The 22,607-nt window shown below is 46.1% G+C and overlaps 1 protein-coding gene across 1 annotated transcript in view; it reads right to left on the bottom strand.

Annotated features, from left to right (window-relative positions):
* Positions 1-2,613: 2,613 nt before the first annotated feature.
* Atg4b (autophagy related 4B cysteine peptidase) overlaps positions 2,614-22,607 on the bottom strand; it is a 30,100-nt gene continuing 10,106 nt past the window's right edge. Inside the window, exons 2-13 of the mRNA XM_021197365.1 lie at positions 20,753-20,854; positions 20,582-20,653; positions 15,701-15,799; positions 14,438-14,539; positions 13,976-14,048; positions 10,263-10,342; positions 7,698-7,891; positions 6,259-6,337; positions 5,881-6,026; positions 4,806-4,862; positions 4,165-4,258; positions 2,614-3,107 (exon numbers count right to left, since the gene is read on the bottom strand). Of these exons, the coding sequence (XP_021053024.1) occupies positions 3,034-3,107; positions 4,165-4,258; positions 4,806-4,862; positions 5,881-6,026; positions 6,259-6,337; positions 7,698-7,891; positions 10,263-10,342; positions 13,976-14,048; positions 14,438-14,539; positions 15,701-15,799; positions 20,582-20,653; positions 20,753-20,854 (1,172 nt within the window). The 3' untranslated portion in view covers positions 2,614-3,033. The remainder of the gene's footprint in view (positions 3,108-4,164; positions 4,259-4,805; positions 4,863-5,880; positions 6,027-6,258; positions 6,338-7,697; positions 7,892-10,262; positions 10,343-13,975; positions 14,049-14,437; positions 14,540-15,700; positions 15,800-20,581; positions 20,654-20,752; positions 20,855-22,607) is intronic.

Genomic DNA, 22,607 nt, shown 5'->3' with positions numbered 1-22,607 from the left:
GGTTGTGAGCCACCATGTGGTTGCTGGGATTTGAACTCTGGACCTTCTGAAGAGCAATCGGGTGCTCTTACCAACTGAGCCATCTCACCAGCCCTTCCCGTAAGATTTTATGTATGTATTTCTCTATTCTATGTATAGTCATTTTGCACTGGGTAACCTCAATGTACCTTGGATGACCTTAATGTAACAACTTCCTTGTTTTTTTCTGTAATATAAGTCTGATGCTTGTTTTGAGAAATTACATTCAGATTAACATTCCCTTATGCTCACACCTCTTTGTCACCCCGCTGACTCCTTGCCCACCTGGGTACTGGGACCCTGATTCTCCACAAGTTGAGGGGCCAATATAACAAGTTTCAGCTATGGGTAAATGTGTTTACACGGTCATACCAGCCACAGAAAGCTAGCAGAGTACAGGGTGAGGGAAGCTTTCCCCTTGGGCCAGCAGTTTTCCTTTATTTGGACTCAAGGGCAGGTAGCCATCTTCTAGGGTTGCCCCACTGAGATCACTAGTTAGGATGAGATGTTCCTCAAAATCTACTTGTCCCCTAGACAAAGCTGGGAACAGGTTGCCTGGAGAGACCCTGAGTCAAGCTTCATATGTGTGCTTTTCAACACTTTCTCCAAGTGAAGATATCACAACTGCAGCCCAGTGTGGGAACTGAACTAGCCCCCTAGAACTCCTAACCACTGAACCATTTCTCCAGTGCCCCACTCCCACCCCCCAGCTCTTTTTGAGACAGGGTTTCTTTGTGCAACCCTTGGTGTCATATTGTACTTACTCTCAACCAGGGCAGTTTTTTTTTTTTTTTTTTTTGGTTTTCTGGAGATAGGGTTTCTCTGTGTAGTCCTGGTTGTCCTGGAACTCACTCTGTAGACCAGACTGGCTTCGAACTCAAAAATCCGCCTGCCTCTGCCTACCGAGTGCTGGGATTAAAGGTGTGTGCCACCACCACCCGGCTCGCTGGCTCATTTTTTTTTTTTTTTTAAAAAAAAAAAAAGCTTTATTATATGTAAGTACACTGTAGCTGTCTTCAGACACTCCAGAAGAGGGCGTCTGATCTTGTTACGGATGGTTGTGAGCCACCATGTGGTTGCTGGGATTTGAACTCTGGACCTTTGGAAGAGCAGTCGGGTGCTCTTACCCACTGAGCCATCTCACCAGCCCAGCTGGCTCATTTTTATATCAGGTTCTCCTTGCACTTTTTCTTTTTTAGGACCATGAGTTTGCTTAGACATTGGCTATACAGCCAGGCCAGGAGCAGGGCAGGATCTGCTTGTCCAACTTCAGGAAGTCTACTTGTTAACACTAAAATCATAGCTAATCATGACTGGAGGGGGAAAAAGAAAATCAACACACACACTTTGTTTTCTACTGAAACTTATTATTTACCATTAAGAATTGCAAACTACACTAAGAATGAACAACCTCAGGAAGCCTTTCTCGAGCCCTGAGAGTTCCCTCAGGTTGTAGTGTTCCTTATGTCCACCCCTTACTACCAACAGGAGTTACATCGAGACCCTGGGCGACAGCAACACAATGGCTCCTGGCCTCAGGAAACAAGCTCTGGGGGAATGGAAACTGTCCTGGCCTCCCCTACCCCTGTCCCACCCCATCTGAAGTCAAGGGACAAGATATGGGAGAGAGAAAGAGTAAGATGAAATAAATATGTCTTCAACACTTAATAGGCAGGGATCTCTTGCTACCTTGTGGGCTACTTAGAGCTGCTGTATCTGGAGTAGCTCTGGCCTCACCCATCTGCAGGTTCTTGGGAAGGGCTTTTAGCAAAGGCTCTTGCATGGGCCTCCCCACACTGCCATACTCTGCTCCTATCTAGGGGGAGGAAAGGTGTTTTTCTAAGACAGCAGACCTAGAGCATCAAAAGCTTGAAGGCCCAGAAAGCCAGGGTTAGGTGGCAGGTATGGACATGAGTGCCAAGGAGGTCTCAACTCTTCACTTGTGAGTGCCTGGAGCTACCTGCTCTGTCTAGATGTTTACTGTGCACCAAAAAGCCAGAGGACTTTTACCATTTTGGCCCCAAACCATCTACAATTTCCTGTGACATGGGTTTCTGAGAAGGAAAAGAACATGGAGGAAGGCTCAAGTAGCAGTGTGTACCCTACCACCAGTGGGCACGGTGTCTCAAGCAAAGAGCAGCTCTGCTCCCTTCCCTTTCCTCCCAGAGGGAAGCTGGGTGGCACGCTAACAGCAGCAGGCCGTGTGTCATGAAACTCATCAACCCCACAGAGGAAACCTCTCTCTTCCCTGGTGAGGTCCTAATGGGGAACCCCAGGACCACAGCTCCAGAAGCCCTAGGAGCTTGTCAGTTGCTCCAAGGTTCAGGGGTCCATCCTGTGCCCATGCACACTGATATCTTTGGATTTTCCAAATGCCCACAAGAATATTTTCTCTCCAAAGCAAGTAGCAGCCTTGGGATTCTCTCCATATGCTTTCCCACTGAGGTAGCCCTTGGTAAATCACACTGGGCAGGAGACAGACCAAAAGCTCTCCCTGCCCAGCAGTTTGAGGCCATGATGTGGCTGTCACTCTGTACATAACCTGCAGATCTTCTAAGACTGACCTGGGAAGTGCCCCAGAAATTCATGTCTTTGTTAAACAACTTCAAACAGGGCTTTAATTCCAAATAGACCACAGACCCAGGTGCCCAGGAGAAAGCAGAACCAGAGCTGATGTGCTAACCAGGGCTGGCAGTGTCAGAATCCAGTGGAGAATTCTGGAGGCTCCTGACCCACTGCCCTTCCTGACTAGGCCTTCTGACGAGCGACTTCATGGACAGGCCCTTCGTGTCTGGGTTTAGGCAGTCTGACTCCAAGCAATAAGGCCTCCAGGCACCACAGTCCTTGGTCCATGAGCAGAGCAGGCCCTCGGGACAGAGGTGGCACAGGTGAACAGCACTTGGCAGGGATGGGCTGGGTGGATGGAATGCGGTGACACTGAGTGCCCAAGGCAGGTCTGGGTTCTCAAAGCACCCCAATGAGGGCCATGGAGGCCATCCCCCAACCCCAGGATTTTCAGAGGGATAAGATTTCAAAGTCTTCATCCTCAGAGTCAAAGAACCTCTCCAGTCTCTCTACATCAGAAGAGTCTGGAAGGAAAAAGATAAAAACGAGTCATCTCTCAGAAGCTTACATGGCTGTGGGCTGGGAAGGTGCTGGAAGAGGGGACAAACTCGAATAAGCTCGCTATGCCCTGTAAGTAAGTCCCTTCTGCTGAGAGGAACTTTTCTACACTGTGTGAAGATGTTTCTCTGTACTTCCTCACCTGCCTAAAGCACCTTCTGATTGGTTTAACAAAGAGCTCAATAGCCAATGGCTAGGCAGGACATCCTCCGGGCAGAGAGGAACTCTGGGACAGAGGCTTGGGAGGAAGAAGTAACAAACCAGCCACGTGGCAGAACTTACATTATGATAAATAGGATAATGGAGTTATGAGCTAGTTGGGGAGCAAGCCTAAGCTAAGGCCAAAAACACTATAAATAAATATAAGCCTCTACGTCATTATTTGGAAACTGAGTTGGGCATAGAAAGGCCCAGAGTTACACCCTTCCCTAACAGGGCATGAAGAGGTCCTGACTCATGAGCAAGTGGCAAGACCCTAAAGAGAGATGGGAACTTCATGAAAGAAGAGAAGAGCACCTGACTCCTGCCAGCAGACAAGCAATGGAACTTGGCACAAGCCCAGGGGACCAAGGCACCTGACTCCTTACACCAGCTGAGGGATCACCAGGTCTCCACTCAGTGTCTCCCAAGGTCGGTGTCGGTCTCTGAACTCTACTGTGCTGGCCTTCAGGAGCAGGACTGACCCCTACAGGTACACCAGCCATAGTTCAAGGATCCAGGACTGCTCATCCCCAGAGGCTCTTAGACGGACTTCCTCATTACAAAACCTGTTGTGCTCTGTCACTATGCACCCAAGGAACCTGTGGGAGCATTTCTCCTTCCCACAAGATCCTAGGCAGAACATGGACAGGCTGTGCTGCTGCCAAGCTCAGGCCTAAGTTTATAATACCCTTTCAACCAACCATTTGCATCTGGGCCTCAAATAGTGTTAATACTTACAAGGAAAAGGATCAAGACCTGAGGGCGGGCTTATGGCAGGCAGGCTATCCCATCCAGACTTGCTTCTGCAGCCTCAGCACTCACCTAGGGACAGGTTCAGGACATCCTGGCAGGCCAGATGGGAAGGCTGCTGTTCCACCAGCTCAAACATAGGCAGGGCACCTCCAAGCTGGGATAGCTGTCAGCGAGATACAGCTGTTAGATGTCCCTCAACAGTCACTATAGCCTCCAGCCTGCAGAGGTCTAATCCCATTTTACAGATAAGAAAATGGAGGTGGTATCCACACTAAAAGTTACAGTAAAGACAACACAGTGATCAACACAGCGGAGGCCTGCCCAACTAGTAAGATCACAGAAGGCGCAGGGAGGACAGCAGGAGGCAACTAGCACAGGGGCAGCCTCTGGCGTACAATTTGTTACCACCCATAAGCACATGAGGCAGATGAGTGGGCCAATCCCCCACCCCATCATAAATTTAATGGGCAAAGCATATATAGAAAATGGCCAGTCTTGACCTACACACAGCCAGTAGAAACAGCCACGCGAGGCACCCTGCCCTGTTCAACCTGCCCTCGTGTGTGAGGCAGGAACAAATTCCCCATGCAGCCAGTAAGCGGGGTTCCTAGCTAGGCCATGCAAAGAGGCTCGCTCCCTTTACCCCAGCCACCTCATTGCCTGGGTCCCCAGAAGTTTCATCTTGGCTCTGGACAGGGGCAGCTACAGACCTTTTTGACTTGCTGACACCAGTCGTTAAAGTCTTCCTCCGTCTTACAGAAAAATCCCTAAAATGGAAATGATCGTGAGACTAGTGACTACATCTACAGTGGGCACGAGGCTCTGACCTCTTCTCGAGAGATCCTACCATGTACTTGCCAAGAGGCACCAGGCAGTCTGCTCTGCCCACGCTTTGGTTCACACATCTGGTCACTGCCCAATGATGGAAGGCCTAGATAATGGTAACAAGGGAGAGTGATTCTACCATGTGTTCCCCGTGACCTCAGCTCTCAAAAGTTAGGACTGGGGCTCAAACTTCATGCTCTCCCCACCTGCTAGCACATGTCTAGCATCTTCTCTAAGGTTGGCTGTCTATTTGACATTAGTACCCTAAGTCCCAGTCACTGTGAGCTGCTGAAATGCACTCACTGTAAGGCACACACAGTGCTTAAAGGAGGAGTTTGCCAGTGAGCTGCAGGAAGTCTGAGCCACAGAATCCCAGATTACTCTCCTTAGTATGTGGCAGTGTGTACTGATGGGACTGTTGAAGATTGGCACTGGACATGCTGGTGATGAAGCAGCCTGACTAGGCAATGACTTCCTGGATATGGCACTGTTTTTGACATTTTTGATTTTTTATCCCCTTTCCTCCAAACACATTTTGAATAGGCAGGATTGTACAAACCATTACAAATCCCTACTATATCATCAAGATAGAGATGGAGGTGGTCATTTAGAAGAATCATCTTCAAGCTACACTAAGCAAACAAACAACGAAACAATGATGATAAAATTAAAAGGAAAAACAGTATACTCAAGTGACTGTCATTCTGGAATGACAGATCCAAATTGTCAAACTGTCAGGGCTGTCATTTGTGTTTTATAAGTAGCAGAAATCCCCTTCCTCCCCCCCCACTGGTACATATACATTCAATCAGTCAACACTTGAATATACTGGGGTTGTGACAGCCACACAGCAGATGAGTGGCCTCAGGGAAGGTAAGAGGTCTTGGGATCCTCAACTATGTGAACATTCTCTGTTATTTCCACTGCAGGACTGGCACAGGATGACCCAGAGCAACATACCACAGCAATGGATGGGTCAAGCTCTCCAATGCCCATCCTACAGGGAGGGTGTTGGCAGTGGAAGCTCTCGTCAGGGATAAAGCAGCTGTCAGTCAGCTCCACTGCAGGCTGTGTAGTATGGGGGTCCAGATAAATGAGCTCCTCACCTAGGCAAGACGATGCAGAAGTCAGAGGCAGCTGACCAGAGCTGGGCAGACCCACCACAATCAGCAGACAGAAGGTAGGTAGGAATCAAACTGCCTAGTGGTGAGGGGAGCATGCCACCACAGTGAGTGAGGGGAGGCAAGTGAGGCACCAACACAGCACCACAGAAAAAAAATCCACTCCTTCAGGGAGAAAGATCATCCTATGAACCCAGAGTACGCAAACCAGACTCACCAACGTAGCCAATAAAGTAGTGGGCACTGTTGGGCTTCCCTCCAATAACACCCAGGGACTGGGGCATCATGAAACAGTGCTGCAGGAGACAAGAGGGAAGGCCACTGAGGACACTGACTCTGCACAGCACTCAGAAGAGAGTGCTCCTACACAGTGCCACACACTGGCACAGCAGGCAGAAGTGTGTGTTTCACAATCCACAGCCTCAGGAAGGCCATGGTCTCCAGAGGCCTACCTGAATGACATAAGAAAAAAATGAGAAGACATGTCCCAGAGAGCTTCCAGTACAGGAGGTACTGCAGTCCACACCACAGGCTTACAGTTCTAGCTGGGAAAACTGCAGAAGGAGAGGTGATGGGACAGCTTACAGATTAACATGCACAGCCACGCTGGACAGGTAGCATGGCCAGACTGATGTTCAATGGGACAGGAGCAAAGACAACAGAAGAAAAGTCAGATAAATATGGGAAATGGGTGCAAGGGAAGCAGAGCAATGTCAGAACCTACAGCAGAGGGAGTGGCCAGGACAGTCGAGAGATATGCAGGGGCAGAACAAGACAGGAAAGGAAGAGGTTTTATATTTTATCTTACCTCAACACTGAAAGGTGATTAAAAGGGAAAGTTTTGTTTAAAGATAGATACATAGATAGATTTATTATATGTGAGTACACTGTAGCTATCTTCAGATGCTCCAGAAGAGGGCGTCAGATCTCATTATGGATGGTTGTGAGCCACCATGTGGTTGCTAGGATTTGAACTTGGGACTTTCAGAAGAACAGTCTTACCCACTGAGCCATCTTTCCAGCTTCAAAAGATTTCAATAAAAAGCAGCATTGCCATTGCATACAGTAAAGTTCTCAAGTGTGGCTCCTTAGTTTATTATCTGAGAAACTGCAACTTAAAAGGCTTTGCCTCTTGTTTTTGTGATGGCATAGGAGAAATCAAGGGAGAATGAGGATGAAATTCTCAGTAAATCCGTCTGCAGTTTCCATCCTATGGGCCTACCCATCCCCTACACCAGTGGTTCTCAATGTTCTTAACACTGTGGCCATTTCATACAGTTCCTCATGTTGTGGTGACTCCCCAACCATAAAATTATTTTGTTGCTACTTCATAACTGTAATTGTGCTACTATTATGAAGTGTAATGATATGCAAGGTGAAAGGGTTTATTGGACTCCCCTCAAATGGGTCACGAGCCACAGGTTAAGAACCACTGCTCTAGAGAGAAGAGGAAATACACAGAAAGAGCATAGCAGAAACCTGGGAGACCTGAGAGAGACAGAAGACCGCATGCCAGGTTCCGCACATCGTGACTGGCCTTGAAGACCCTTTATAGAGCTATAAATATTTAAATTCTCACATCACCTATAAGATCCAGCCTGACTCTTGGAGGTACAGCTAGCTGACCACACACTGAAATAGATGAAAAAGACTCACCTTCAGCGTCTCCACATAGGCCTCATTGATGTCTGTCAGTCCCAGGCGGAGAGGGATGAGAAGCACTAGTGGTCTCCAAGCTGATGGCCTGTTGGTAACTTCAGCTCCAGCAGGGAACCCATTACAGTGCCTCTCTGAATCAGTAGGAAGTGCAGCTGCCCCAGCACAGGGAAGGCTGGCCCTGCACAACCTTCCTGAAAGGGAAAACATATTTTTCATCAGCTAAGTAGAGACAGACATAAGTTATCCCCAAGGAGAAAAAGTGTTTTAAAAACCAGGCACTAAGGGGCTGGAGAGATAGCTCAGTGATTAAGAGCACTGGCTACTCTTTCAAAGGATGAAGGTCTGATTCCCAGCATGCACGTGGCAACTCACAATTGTCTGTAACTCCAGTTCCATGTGATACAACACCCTCTCTGGCCTCTAATGCACAGACAAACATACAGGCAAAACACCCATACACACAAAATCATTTAAAACAAACAAACAACACAACAAAAATCCCAACTGCTTAAAATATAAGTAATTTTAAAAACAAAAATGTCCCTACTCAAAGAAAAATTTTCTAGAGGCTGGACAGTTGGTTCACTGGTTACGAATACATGCTGCTCTTGTAGAAGACTCAGGTTCAGTTCTCAGCACCCACATAGTGGCTCATAGCCACCCTAACTCCACTTACAGGAGTTCTAATGCCTTCTTTTGAACTACTTGGGTATCAGAAATGCATGTAGTATGCATACATACATACAGGCAAAACACTTATACACATTAAATAACAAAAAAAGGAGAGAAACCTTTTCTACACATAAAGATCTTTTTAAAGTATCTGTATGGTTGTTCTGCCTGCATGTACATCTGTGCACCATGTGCAAGCAGTGCCCTCGAGGTCTAGAGTGTTGGATCTCTTGGAACTGGAGTTACAGATAGTTGTGAACCACCATGTAGGGGCTGGCAACTGAATCTGGGTCCTCTGAGGAGTAGCTTAGTACTCTTAACTGCTGAACCATCTCCCATGAACCATTTCAAACGGCATGGTGGTACATAGTTTTAATCCTAGCACTTAGCAGAGACAGAGGGGATCTCTGTGAGATTAGGGCCAGCCTGATGTACATACTGAGACCCTCTCTCAAATAAACAAACATAATTGTGTATACAATGTAGGAGAGAAGTATGTCCCATAGTGCATCTGTGAAAATCAGGGGACAACACTGTGGAGCTGGCTCTCTCCTTCCATCTTTATATGGGTTCAAGTGATCAAACTTGGGTTTGCCCGAAGGTGTGGCACGTGGCTTTATCCAGTGAGCCTAATCATTGGTTCCCATATACAGTTTAGCCGCCATGTAGTCTCTCTAGCATGGACAGACCCAGCTCACGCAGATCCCTTTTCAGAAGAAGAGGGCCAAGAAACAGCTTTTCTTCACCCTCCAGTATTTCTTTCCTTTTTTTTTTTTTTCCTTTTCTTTTTCTTTTTCTTTTTGTGGTTTTTTGAGACAGGGTTTCTCTGTGTAGCCCTGAATGTCCTGGAACTCACTCTGCAGACCAGGCTGGCCTTGAACTCAGAAATCTGCCTGCCTCTGCCTCCCAAGTGCTTGGATTAAAGGCGTGCGCCACCACTGCCTGGCTACCCTTCAGCATTTCTTCTGTCTAAATGTAGGAAATGCAGCCTTCAATACACATATGATTAGAGTCTGGTGGTGGTCAGACAACCCCGTACTGTGGAAAACACACATGCTGTACATACACTCAGACACACACATGCATGAAAATAAAAAAAAAAATTTAAAAAACAGAAAGATAACTTTTTAGATTAAGAGACTAAAAGTGGTAGTGATTCACTGACTCTTTTACAAGATTGAACTTTCTAGGAAATAGTCTGGAAATAGCCTGTAGGAAAGATTAATTAGGTATCGACTTCTTTAAAAAAAAAAAAACAAACAAAAAAACCTATTTATGTATTTATTTGTTGTTTGAGACAAGGTTTCTCTGTATAGCCCTGGCTATCCTGGAACTCACTTTGTAGACTAGCCTGCCCTCTGCCTCCCAAGTGCTGGGATTAAAGGCATTGCCATGCGCAACATTCACTTTATTTTTATGTGTGCTCTGCCTACACGTATGTGCATCACATTCATGTGTAGTGCCCCTGGAGATCAAAAGAAGGTATTGGAGGAAGTGGAGTTACTACACATTTGGTTGTGAATCACTCAAGTGTGCTTGGAAATGAACTTGGGTCTTCTGCAAGAGCAGTAAGTGCTCTTTGCCTCCAAATCATCTCTCCAGCCCCCCAATCCGTCACCCCTTTATTAATACAGGGTCTCACTACGTAGTCCTGCCTGGCCTGGAACTTTGGATTGGCCTACAGTACACATATACACAAACAGCTACCCTGATGCTGGAGAGAATTCCTTTCTCTCCCTTAGCCTAGTGAACATGGTAAGAGATGGGTTTACAGATGTTTCACCTAGGCTTCCCCCTGCTGAAAGTGCTGATGTTGCTCTGAGACTCTAACTCTCCAGCTGAGGTTCCCTCTTGGACTGTCACCTACAACCAAAACCCTGAGCCACTTACTGATTTCCTCCATCACCACAGTGTTGTCCATTGCTATGTGAACAGCCAAGGAACTCCATGTGTCGAATACAGCAAGTTTCCTACAGAAAGCGAGAACACTCCCATGAGCCTTGTACAGCATGAGCATCGCACCATGGCAGTGACGGTCAAGGCAATTTCAAGGCTTAAGTCAAGGATCTGTCCAATGACTCAAACAGGAGGGATGCTGAGTGTTGTACATCGAGGATGTCAGCTGCCCTTTGTCAGGAGACAGAGTACGGACAGGAGCCCCTTGCTGGCATAGCAACTCAGGTCTCACCAGTATGGAGGCAGGTCCAGCTCACTGTTGAGCATCTTCTCTTCCAACACCTCACATTGTGAACTGACAGCCCAGAAATCTAATGAACAGCACAACTGAGGCCGCCAGTTGGGAGGAAGCATGGCTGTAGACTTATGGCTCTGAAAGAAGAGCAGACAGCAGCCATACTGTGTAGAAAAAAGATGTAAACTGGGTGCTTCAAGGATGGGGCAGAAGGCCTATCAATCAGTGAGAAGACAGAAGGCAAGAAGGGACATTCCCCAATAGAGACAATTACCAAGGATCTAAGCTACAAGGTCCTGGTGCATCTAGTAAGAGAAGAAGCTGACACCTGGAATGCTCTAGAGCAGGGTTCTCAGCCTTCCCAATGCTGTGACCCTTTAATACAGTTCCCCGTGTCATGACCTCCAACTATAACATTATTTTCCTTGTTACTACATAACTATGGTTTTGCTACTGTTATGAGCTGTAATGTAAATATCTGATATGCAGAAAACCTGATATGTGACTCCTGTGAAAGGACCCGTGACATGTAAGTTGAGAACTACTGCACTAGGAAAACCACACAAAGCCCCTTCTTGTTAATGAGAAACTTGGAAGGGGCTCAGGAGAGCTGGTATTTTCTCACTACTCATTAAGCCTGCCAGGGCAGCAAGGATATAGACCCAGGAGAATCGAAGCAGCACTTCCCTTGGCTGATATGTCAGTAAAGGCAAGCAAGAAGAAGCAAGCAAATAGGGCAGGCAGTAGATACTACAGAGAACCCAAAAGCAGGGATTGCAAAGAGGCTGCTGGGGAAATCTAAGTTATGTAGACTGTGGTCAGCAGATGCATGGGAGCAGGCTAGGCAGTACTGAGCTTCTAGGCTGGGTCATAAGGTATACAAAGGTATACAAAGTAGGAGTGTATGAGTAACAGACTTGCCATCTAAGGGTGTGTCAGGCAGAGTAAGGTCAAGGGATAGGGTAGGTCATGATGAGGCAACCATATGGAGATGATTCTGGTTGTTACTTGAAGTCCAGGATGAGAGAAAGGACTAACAGTGAAGTACAAGACAAGATGTGGACCAGGATAGGACAGAGGAAGGATGAGCATGGGTTAAACTGAGACTTATTACAGATCAGCATGTTTAACTAAGAGCCAGAAGTCTAGAATCAGCCCAGATTTTGGCCTAAGCAGTTGAAATCCCCCACTGGCATCTCCCATGGGAAAAAAAGCTAATAAAGCCAAGAGCTGGTGGAGTGCTCCAACTTTGGAAGTTAGGATGCCTCGTGAGCCTCCAGGTAGAGGGGCAACAAAGAGCTCAGGAATGTAACCCTATCCCTGTGTGTAGGACAGACAGGCAACCGTAGATGAGGAAAGGGATCTAGCTCCAAAAGCAGAGGAGGCCAGGGACAGGAACAATAAGCAGGGACAAGCAGCCTGGCCTGCCATTTCCAGAAAGATGTAAATCCTAACACCAAGAGACTGCTCTTTGTCAGTGAAGATAGAAAAGAAGTGAGGCAAGAGATATGACCAAAGCATGATGGTAACCTGGTCAGGCTACTCAGAGTCACAGTGAAAGGTGGCAGCACCGGGTCGGCCCTGTGAATCCCACCACAAGCTAAAGGTGTGCAGTGATCACAAAGAGGACCCCCATACTACACTCACATACTAAGATTTGGTCCCCACTTGGTACAACTGTTTGGAAAGGACCAGGAGGTCTGGCCTCACTGGAGGAAGTGTGCTACGGGGAGTAGGCTTTGAGACTTCAAAAGCTTCTGTCATTTCCAGTTAGCTCTTGTTCTCTCTGCCTCATGCTGGTGGATCAGATGTAAGCTCTTGACTACTGCTCCAGTGCATGCCTGCCTGCCTGCCAGCCGCCATGAAGGTCAAGGTCTAACACTTTGGAACAGTGAGTCCCTAAGTTGAAATGCTGTGGTTTTGTTTTTCATAAGTTGCCTTGGTCATGGCATTCTGTCACATCAACAGCAAAGTAAGACAGGGTAGGACTTGAACAAGGACACTAAAGGGGATAGAGGATAGAAAGGGTAAACATGCCACTAAGAAACCAAGCCAAGGACTCACAGCCAGCCATGGCCTGGGATGGCTGGGCATCAGATGGGGGGAGAGTAAGTGTCTAGGTGGAGCCTATAGGAGATGGCCATTGCAGACACAGGGTAGGGTGGCAAGGGAACATTCAGGAAAAACCATAGCTAGAGACATATTTAGAAGATACTAACTTTCAGCCCAACAGTAATAGGGCCCTACATGAGTGAGTCCTGGACACGGGTTCCGAGCCTTCTAGAGGCACTGAGATATTACAGCACAAAGCCACAGGGAAAAGTCAATCAGGTCAAAAACAAAAATAAAAACAAAACACACACTGCAGGGAGGGGAGCACAAGCAAGGAGGAAATGGCTCAGTGGTCAGAGCACCTGCTGCTCTTGAAGAGAACCCGGGGTTCAGTTCCCAGCACCCACAGAGCAGCTAAAAACCATCTGTTAACTCCAGCTCCAGGGTTCTAACAATGTCTTCTAGTCTTCCCTACATGCTTTGCAAGTATGATGTGCAAAGACATATATGCAGAAAAACACTCACACATACAAAAATAATCTTTAAAAAAAAACAAAACAAAACATGGAGGGTCAGGCTGGCAAGATGGCTCAATGGTTAAGAGCACCGACTGCTCTTCCAAAGGTCCTGAGTTCAAATCCCAGCAACCATATGGTGGCTCACAACCATCCGTAATGAAAACTGATGCCCTCTTCTGGAGTGTCTGAAGACAGCTACAGTGTACTTACATATAATAAATAAATAAATCTTTAAAAAAAAAAAAAAAAAAAAAAAAAGATGCCTCTGCTGGGTGTGGTGACAGCCACTTTAAAAAAAAAAAAAAAAAAAAACCATGGAGGGTCATACACTGACAATTGGCATATCTCTAGAAACTGCTGAAAGAGTCATCCCAGAGAAAATTATGGAGCAATGCCCCTCAGAAAAGTAAGGCTGACTGAACTCCAGACATTGAGGCACAGAGGATAGGAAGGGACAGGCAAATATTCATGAGAAACAAACTAACAGATTCTGAACAACATGGGAAGGCTTATGACCTATATGGGTGTCTCTGACAATCCCACAGCTAGCACCTGCAGATACAGTACCATAATTGATTGCCATGGTCCCAGATCTAAGACACCCTCATTACAGATGGATCTGTATACCAAGACAGAGGACAGGGCCACACTAGGGCTCTGACCTAAACATTAATCCCATTCACAGAACAATTGGCATAGTCAACCAGGGGTCTCCCCTGGGTCTATAAGCAAAGAATCAGAATACCTTATTTCCTGTGCCAATAAGTACTCAAGGAGTGGGTAAATGCCAAGGAGAACTCATGCTGACCCCAAGAAGCAGAAGGGCTGGGCTCATTACGTACTTGAGGACCTGGGCAACAGTGTTCGGCCCGTACCACTGGCCTATAGACTTGCCTTCGCCAACTCCCATTTGCGCTGCAGGAAACAGACCCATGTTAGCAAACACATCCATCCCAGAAGAGAGAGTGTGTATGTGTGTGTGCGCCTCACTTTTGGTACATTAGTAAACACTTCATAGAAAGGTCTAGAAGGAATCCAACCCTCCTGAGGAAAGCAAACCAAACCTTCAGGAGGTGCCTAACTCCCACAGGCTGCACGCAGTCACTCACTGCAGGCAGTACAGGGGAAGAACAGGCTTGGGTCTGAGCTAGTGCTGGAACACCCAGAGCAGCTCACAGGGGCTAGAGACTAGAGTGGCCTAGAACCCCATTCTCCAACTCTGCAATATTTAGAAAGCTCCTAAGGGAAGCCCAAGGAGTCTGTCCTTTGTACAGAGCCAACCCAAGGACACACTTAATCCCCACCTATCTGGTGAATGGAATAGTAGCTGTCCTTCCTGTCGAGGAAAGCATTGAGGACATTAAAGTAGCTGTCAGGCTGTCTCTTCCGCTGAGCCCATCTCCAATCTATTGAGAACAAAACGCAGGAGGTTAGTTTGACCACTGCATAACTAACAAACCTTCCACTTGCACCATGTTCATACAAGACTTTAATTTTGAACCCTTTTTAAGTTAAAAGTCAAATCTGCCAGGATTTCAAATATACACACACTCTGTCATCAAAACAAATCTGGGCTGAAAACAGAAAGCTGTTTCAGCAGTTTAAAGATAACTTCTGAAAGAATAAACATTTGTATCAATATAAACCACAGGCATAGTCCTTCAGACCTGTAATCCCAGCTACTTAGAAGGCTAAAGCATGATGCACTATTTAGTTTTATGTCAACTTGACACAGCTGGAGTCATTTGGAAAGAGGTACTATCAATTAAGAAAATACCTAGACAACACAGACATATATGAAAGTCTTTTGAACATACTCTTTAACAATAATTGTCGTGGGAAGGTTGAGTGGTACCAATCCTGGACATGTAGTCCTGTACTGTCTAAGAAAGCAAGCTGAGCAAGCCAGTAAGCAGTACTTCTTCATGGCTTCTGTTTCAGTCCTGCCTCTAGGTTCCTGCCTTTTACTCCTGTCCTTACTTCCCTCAGAGACAAAGTGTGACCTGATATAAGATGGAATAAGCCCTTTCCTCCCCATGTTGCTTTTGGTCATGGTATTTATCACAACAATAAAAACCCTAAGTCATAAAAAAACTGCAAGTTCAAGTCCTGCCTGGGCAACTCAGTAAGCTCCGGAATTAAAATACTAGGAAAAAAGATTGCTGGGCAGTGGTGGTGCACTCCTTTAATCCCAGCACGCAGGTGGATTTCTGAGTTCAAGGCCAGCCTGGTCTACAGAGTGAGTTCCAGGACAGCCAGGGCTACACAGAGAAACCTTGTCTCAAAAAACCACAAAAAGATTATAAGCATTTGAGTATGACCCCCTGGTTTTCACCGGCAAGGAACCGCGTGCACACCCACACAATTTGTTGCTACTCGAGATTGAGCCTACAGCTCTGAACCTGATAGACAAGAACCACAAATCTGTGTTTTGCCTATGACATGCTTTTTTATTTTGTCACCTCCCTGGGGTTGGGATTAAAGGCATGTACCACTATGTCCATCTTCTATGATGTGCTTTAAGACACCCTTTACTACACAGATTCCATGTAAGCACTGTGACTCACCTCGACCTAAGTGCCGGCATACCAGGGCCTGGGCAAAGATCATCTGTCCACACCGAAGCATGCAACCCCAGCCTGTGTCTGAAGTAGGGCCAGTTCCCCCTGTGTGGAAGACAGAACAAGAAACATTCAAAATCAGAGAGAGGCAGCTCCATACCACAAGCACTGACCCTCCTTATACATCTGAACTTGTCAGACAAGGTACAACTCTGAGGACATCTGCTGGGGAGTAGAATGCCCTGATAATTCTCTCCAGATGGGCAAAATATGTGAACAATCAGTCACATATCCAATAAAAACACCTGACACACAAACAAGAATCCCCTTGATTACTTTGGAAGACACAGGAGAGCCATATCCTAGTACCAGAAAGCAAAAATTCAAGAGTTACATGATGTCCACTGTTGCTGACAGTAAGGACGAGCAAAGTCATTATCAATGACTAATGCAAACTCTGCATCTTTCAAGCTGTGTTTTGAGCCCCTCCACTAACGCCTACTCACCAGGGCTTGAAAGACTGACAAGAATTGTGGAGTCAGTTTTAACATGACAGGAATGAGGAGAATTCTCTCCGCAGGTGTTCAGGGAAAGGTCACTGTACAGTACAGTTGTGTGCAAAGAGATGAGTAGAAACTAGATATCCTGAAGGTGAAGCTCAAACTTGATGCCCAACAATATCAACGCTCCTTCCCCTCTAGCCTTCTTCCTCCCCTACCTAGAGTTGGAGGGTTGGAAGGGATAAGGGTGGAAAAGGGTGGTAGAAACAGGAACCCACAAAGTAGACAAAAGACTGTTTATAGCCTATATAGCAATAAGAGGCAGAGATGTGATGTGAACAGTGAACAAGGAACTCAGGCGTTTTCTATTTCTATACCTGTTACCACAGCCCAAAAAGTCATCTTTACAATACTCAAGGAGCATGCAGGCCATGCTTGGTTCTTAGGACCATGATGAGCTGCTTTAACTATAGCAGGCTAGTTTTGACAACTTGACACAATCTGCAATCACCTGGTATGGTGGCTTGAGTGAGAATGAGCCCCACAGGAAAATGTGTTTGAATACTTGATCCTCAGTTGGTGGAAGTGTTTGGGAAGATTAAAAGGTGGGGCCTTGTTGGAAGAAGTGTATTACTGTGGGCAGGCTTTGAGGTTTCAAAAGCCCATGACATTTTCAGTTAGCTCTCTCTGCCTCCTACTAGTAGACTGAGTGCCACGCCTGCCTGCATGATGGTCACTGCAAGCATCAAGCCAGGCAAGGAAACGGAATTACAAAGAACTGAGAATGAAACCTCAATTGAGCCCGTCTTAGGCTGGATCAAACTTCAAGGCTATTTTGTGCTTTGTGTTCTGTGTTTTGTATTTTATGTTGTGTGGCAAGCATTTATTGCCAGCATATTTAAACACAATTCATCTGGGGGAAAGCTTCCAGGCAACAATCATTCCAATTCCAGGCCCACAATAAAGGTATGACTACATCGAAACTACTTTGCAAAGTACATGTGATCATAAAGATGGGTACTGACTATTACTGCTTAAAAGCCTAGAATCTACTGCAGTCTCTGACTAAGATACCACAGAGATCAGCAGGCCATAAACTACATCTCCCCTAAGGATGAGTTGTATTGACTGGGAGCTAAATATAAAGGTCTAGGGAGGGAGAGTCTGGAATAAACATTCTGGGGGAGTTGGCTGAAGTCTGTCTCTATGGATAGTGGAAGACCAGCAGGTCAGCAACATCTACTCCCAGCATTCTGGATCGAATAAAAATATTTTATTTCCTGCACGAGAAGATGTCCCTATGTTTAACACTCCTGGTTTCCTTAGTGGTCTGTGGTGCAACATTCTGTTTTGTTTTGTTTTTTCGAGACAGGGTTTCTCTGTATAGTCCTGGCTGTCCTGGAACTCATTCTGTAGACCAGGCTGGCCTCGAACTCAGAAATCCACCTGCCTCTGCCTCCCAAGTGCTGGGATTAAAGGCGTGCACCACACCACTGCCCGGCAACATTCTTTTTAAGTTACCTCAGTTGTAGTGTTTTGTCACAGCAATCAAAAAAAATAACTAAGGCACCCAGGAAGAGATCTCAATGAAGGTTTGTCTTAGTTTACTATTCCATTGCTATGATGAAACACCATGACCAAGGCAACTTCTAAAAGGAAGCATAACTGTAGCCTTGCTTATAGTTTCAGAGGGTTAATTTATGAACACTATAGTGGGGAGCAAGGTGGCAGGCAGACAGGCATGCCACTGGAGCAGCAGCTGAGAGCTCGCATCTGATCCAAAAATTGGAGAGGGAGGGAAAAGGAGAGGGAGACAGAGACAGACTGACTAAACCTGGCATGGGCTTTGGAAACTTCAACACCTTAACATGGCCATACCTCCTAATCCTTCCCGAACAGTCTCACTAACTGGAGACTAAGCATTCAAGCAAATGAGCCTATGGGGTCAATCTCTTGTTTGGGGGGATGAGACATTCTTATTTAAAGCATCACGGATTTTTCTAGATTGGGCTGTCCTACGGGCACATCTTTGAGGGGGGTCTTTATTACACTGATACTGGAAAAGCAGCTTGAAAGAGGCCCCAGTCCCTGGGTTTGGGTTCTACATTGTGTTAAAAAGCAAGTGAGCTGAGCATACAGGCACTGACCGGCTCCTCTGGGTTTCCTGGCTATGGATACACTGTGTTCAGCTGTCTCCAGTTCCTACTGCTGGACTTCCCTACAAAGATGGCCTAGCCTATAACCTGAACTCTGAGGGAAGATAAACCCTTTCTCCCTGACTATGTTTTTGTCAAAGCAATGATTGTTTATCACAGCAACAGAAACAAAACGGAGACCTTGCCTCACCGATGTTCATAGCTGGCCACACAATGAAGGCTGCTCTCTAGCCCTGGTGTCCTATCCAACGTCCTGGCAGTCACTATTTACCATGGGGTCCCAGTTTTGTAANTTTTTTTTTTTTTTTTTTTGGTTTTTTCGAGACAGGGTTTCTCTGTATAGCCTTGGCTGTCCTGGAACTCACTTTGTAGACCAGGCTGGCCTCGAACTCAGAAATCCGCCTGCCTCTGCCTCCCAAGTGCTGGGATTAAAGGCGTGCGCCACCACGCCCGGCTACTTTTTTTTTTTAATGATGGTTCTTTACTGCTTTAATCCCCCTTGTAACCTACAACCTACCAGAGGAAGTAGTAAAGAAAGGATATGGGGAAGTGGACCTGTACAGAAAGGATATGGGGAAGTGGACCTGTATAGAAAGGATATGGGGAAGTGGACCTGTACAGAAAGGATATGGGGAAGTGGACCTGTATAGAAAGGTTTTTTTGGAGCAACTCCTGTCTGTGTTGTCTGGAAATCACAGGTCAGCAGGCAGCAGCAGCTTGATCTACTCACAAACACACCAGCAGTCCAGTTTGGTAGAGTTGGGTTAGCAACAGCAGTGACAACCTATCAGAGCCAGCCAGGCCTCAGCTTTGGCTTCCATCAGCAGGAGGGACCAGAAGAAATGCCAAGAGGAGTTCTCGGCTGTGCCTCTCTCAGGGAAGAGAAGATCATCAAAAACTGGAGACCCACAAGTGTTACACAGTGAGCCGTACCAGCAGGTCAAGCTCTGTCTCCATCACTCCGCAGAGTCCTATTTATACCCTTCAAACATCAGGTGTCCTCCTTGTGTCTTGCCTTAGCATGTGTCTTGTCACAGCATGTGCATCCAATCTGCTTGAGTCCTTGGAAGCAGCAACAAACTGCAGCACACCACCAGAAGACTTTTGGTGTGATTCTCTCTATGGAGTCCTGACAAATGCAGCTCAACTATGCAACGTAAGGCAGACTAATATATGCGTGCCATTAATCTTTCATTATGTGTCCTTTCACATGTTTGTTTTACTACAACATCTCTCATGTCTTCTTGAGCTAAATGTTCCTTCATGAATTGGCCTTAGCTTTTCACACCTGTGTTCACTTTAACAAATGTTCCTTCATGTGTTTGCCCCAACAAAACACCATCCAACCAACTTTCCAAAAAACCCTTAAGTTTCCACTTCACAGTTTAGTTTCCATTTCTGTGATACATTAAATGCCGTGACCAAAAGTAAAATTTGGCTTGCACATCCTGATCACAGCCTATCACTGAGGGAAGCCAGGGCAGGAACTCAAATAGGACAGGAACCTGGAGGCAGGAGCTGAAACAGGGGCCCTGAAAGAATGCTGCTTATAGTGACCTGCCCCATGGGTTGCTTAGCTTTTTTTTTTTTTTTTTTTTTAAACAAAACTGTTCAGAGGTGGTACCAGCCACAGTGAGTACTAGTACTAGTACTACCCCCAACCCCATCAATCATCAGTCAAGAAAATGTTCATACTTCCAGGCAAATCTGATGGAGGCAGTTTTACAAAAGAAAAACAAACAAAAGAACCTAACCAGCACAGAGCCTGTCTCAAAAACAATCACACAACCAAACAACAACAACAACAAAATTATTGCCATGATTCTTAATCCAGTGACACCTTGGCAACAAGGAAATAGAAAGCATATGTATTGCAATACTCAAGCTGGGGCGACAGCCCAGTGAGTCAAGAGTTTGACATGCCTGTGCAAGGACCTAAGTTCAATCCCTAGAACCTTCATATAGCTTAATGTAGCAGCACATTGCTGAATCCCAGAGCTCCTACAGAAAGAGAGAAAGGAAGAGATGGGGATCCTTGCTAGTTCCTAGTCCAGCTAGACTGACATACACAGGGATGAATAAGAGCGCTTGTCTCAAGCAAGGGGGAAAGCAAGAACTGAAGCCCTAGGTTGTCCTTTGGCCTACATTCATGTGCCTGTACCCCCATTTCACAAGACACAGAGATTAAAAACAAATGAACCAAAGCATTTGAAAGAATAAAGATTACTCACCAATGGCTGGAAAGTTTCTCCTGTATGTAAACCAAAGTCTGGATGCAACATCAGACAAGATTTCGTCCTTCTCTAGTTATTTAAAAGAGAAGACAAACACAAAGTAAGAGGCAGCAGACAACTGCCATCTCAAGAGCTCTGCAGAAGTAATTTGAGCCCAGAGGACAATACCTGTGAAAATGCTGTATTTTCTGCCCAGAATCCAAACAGGCTCTGAGGTCTCAGGGAAATCTTCAAATTCAGCAAACCGGAGAGTATCATATGTCAAAGTGGCTGTGGAAACCATAGAAACAGATTTGTCTGATTTCACACGGAGAGCATTGTATGTTGGGGGTTGGTTCTAATGCTTTGAATTGATTGGTTCCCTAATTGGGAATCTGTGTGTCCAGACACTGAAAGTCCTTGCTCCAAATCGGTCTTTGATTGATCAATAAAGACGCCAACAGCCAATGGCTGGGCAAAGGGAGACGGGACAGGTCCCGTAGATTTGGGCAGGCTAGGACGCAGGGGAGAGAAGCAGAATCGCCATGGGGTGGAGACGGATCAGATTTAGAGCTGCAGAGGGAAGATAATCCAAAACGTAGGAGGAGAAGGAAAGCTTCCCCCCTCCCTCCAGGAAGGGCTGCCCTTCCATCTTGGGCAGCAAAGACCAATGGGCCTCACAGAAGGTAACGGGGCAGCAAAGTTAAAGGTAGATTTAGAAGGCGTTGAGCCAGGGGTACCAGAGGGAAAAGTATCCGCAGGAGGATTAGAACTGCCCAGTCTTTGAGTAACCAAGGCATTTCAAGAAATAAGTTAATGTGTGTGTGTGTTTCATTCGAGGATCCAAAGAGTTCCTGGGTGAGTGGTTGGAAGCACGTGACCCGCCAAGAGAACAAAGCAGTGTAGCTAAACTCCATGCTACAAGTATACCATTTCTGTACTAAAGATTCTTGCAATACCTGCATCTTTCCCTACTAGCCACAAGCAAATATACGAGCACACACGACAGACAGTTTGCTAAACAGTTGCTCTGATATAAGTTAGGGATGGAAATTTGACAGCTGACAGGATAGGAAGAAGCCTCGGGTTGTGATCAACATAAGAAAACAGGAGCAAAAGACTCCCCCTCAAGGAAAAAAGGTAAGCTCTTGGTTATTTGAGAATTAAGTTTTTTTTTTTTTTTCCTTTACCAAACAGGGACCTCTGACTGTCCTGGAATTTGAAATGCAGACCAAGCTGGTCACACAGTCACAGAGATCCACCTGTGTCTGTCTCCCAAGTGCTGAAATCAAAGGTATGTGCCACCACCACCCCAATTAATTTTTTTCTCATGTATCTTAGGTCTTGAACTTGAAATGTAGCCAATAATAACCTTAAATTCCTGATCTTTCTGTCTCTACCTCTTAAGTGCTAGGAGTACAGGCATATACCACCATGCCAGTTTATGTAAGGCCAGGAGCTGAACTTCATACTGGTTTCATGTATTCTAGACAAGCACTCTACACACACATCATGTGTCCCTAATGTCTAAAGCAGCAAAACACAGCATAGGCAAATATCTTAGGTTTATTAGCAATCTTTATAGGTAAGGAAGCCAACTTCAAAGTGAAAACAGTAAGTAGGACTCTATTAAATTCAAATATATTACCAAGTCTATCATAACTATGAAAATTATGGGTTGTGCAGCTTGACAAACCAAAAGCCAGGCTGGGTGTGAAGAAACCAGAGAGGAACAGAACTAAGAAGAGGCCAACACAACTCCCACCAACTTCACAGCAGCCAAGAAGCAACAATAGTCCCGATGGTCTGACAACAGACCAGACCTCCAACAGAATCCCACACTCCACACTGTGAATGGACTGTCTCCAGTCTAGCTGCAGATTGCCACCCACGCTACTCTCCGCTCCTCCTCATGTCAGGAGGGTTTACTCTGTTCCTGAGGAGATGGAGTAGGAGCTATATCTGTCCCACTCTCTAGATAGAGCCTTCATTCCTAGCAGGGTAGTGTGGGAATCAAGAGCCTGACTGTGAAACCAGGAGTCTG

Source organism: Mus pahari, chromosome 5 (assembly GCF_900095145.1).
Source record: "Mus pahari chromosome 5, PAHARI_EIJ_v1.1, whole genome shotgun sequence".
NCBI classification, from domain to species: Eukaryota; Metazoa; Chordata; class Mammalia; order Rodentia; family Muridae; genus Mus; species Mus pahari.
The sequence above is the reverse complement of the archived record's forward strand: the minus strand, read 5'-3'. Positions and strand labels throughout refer to the sequence as shown.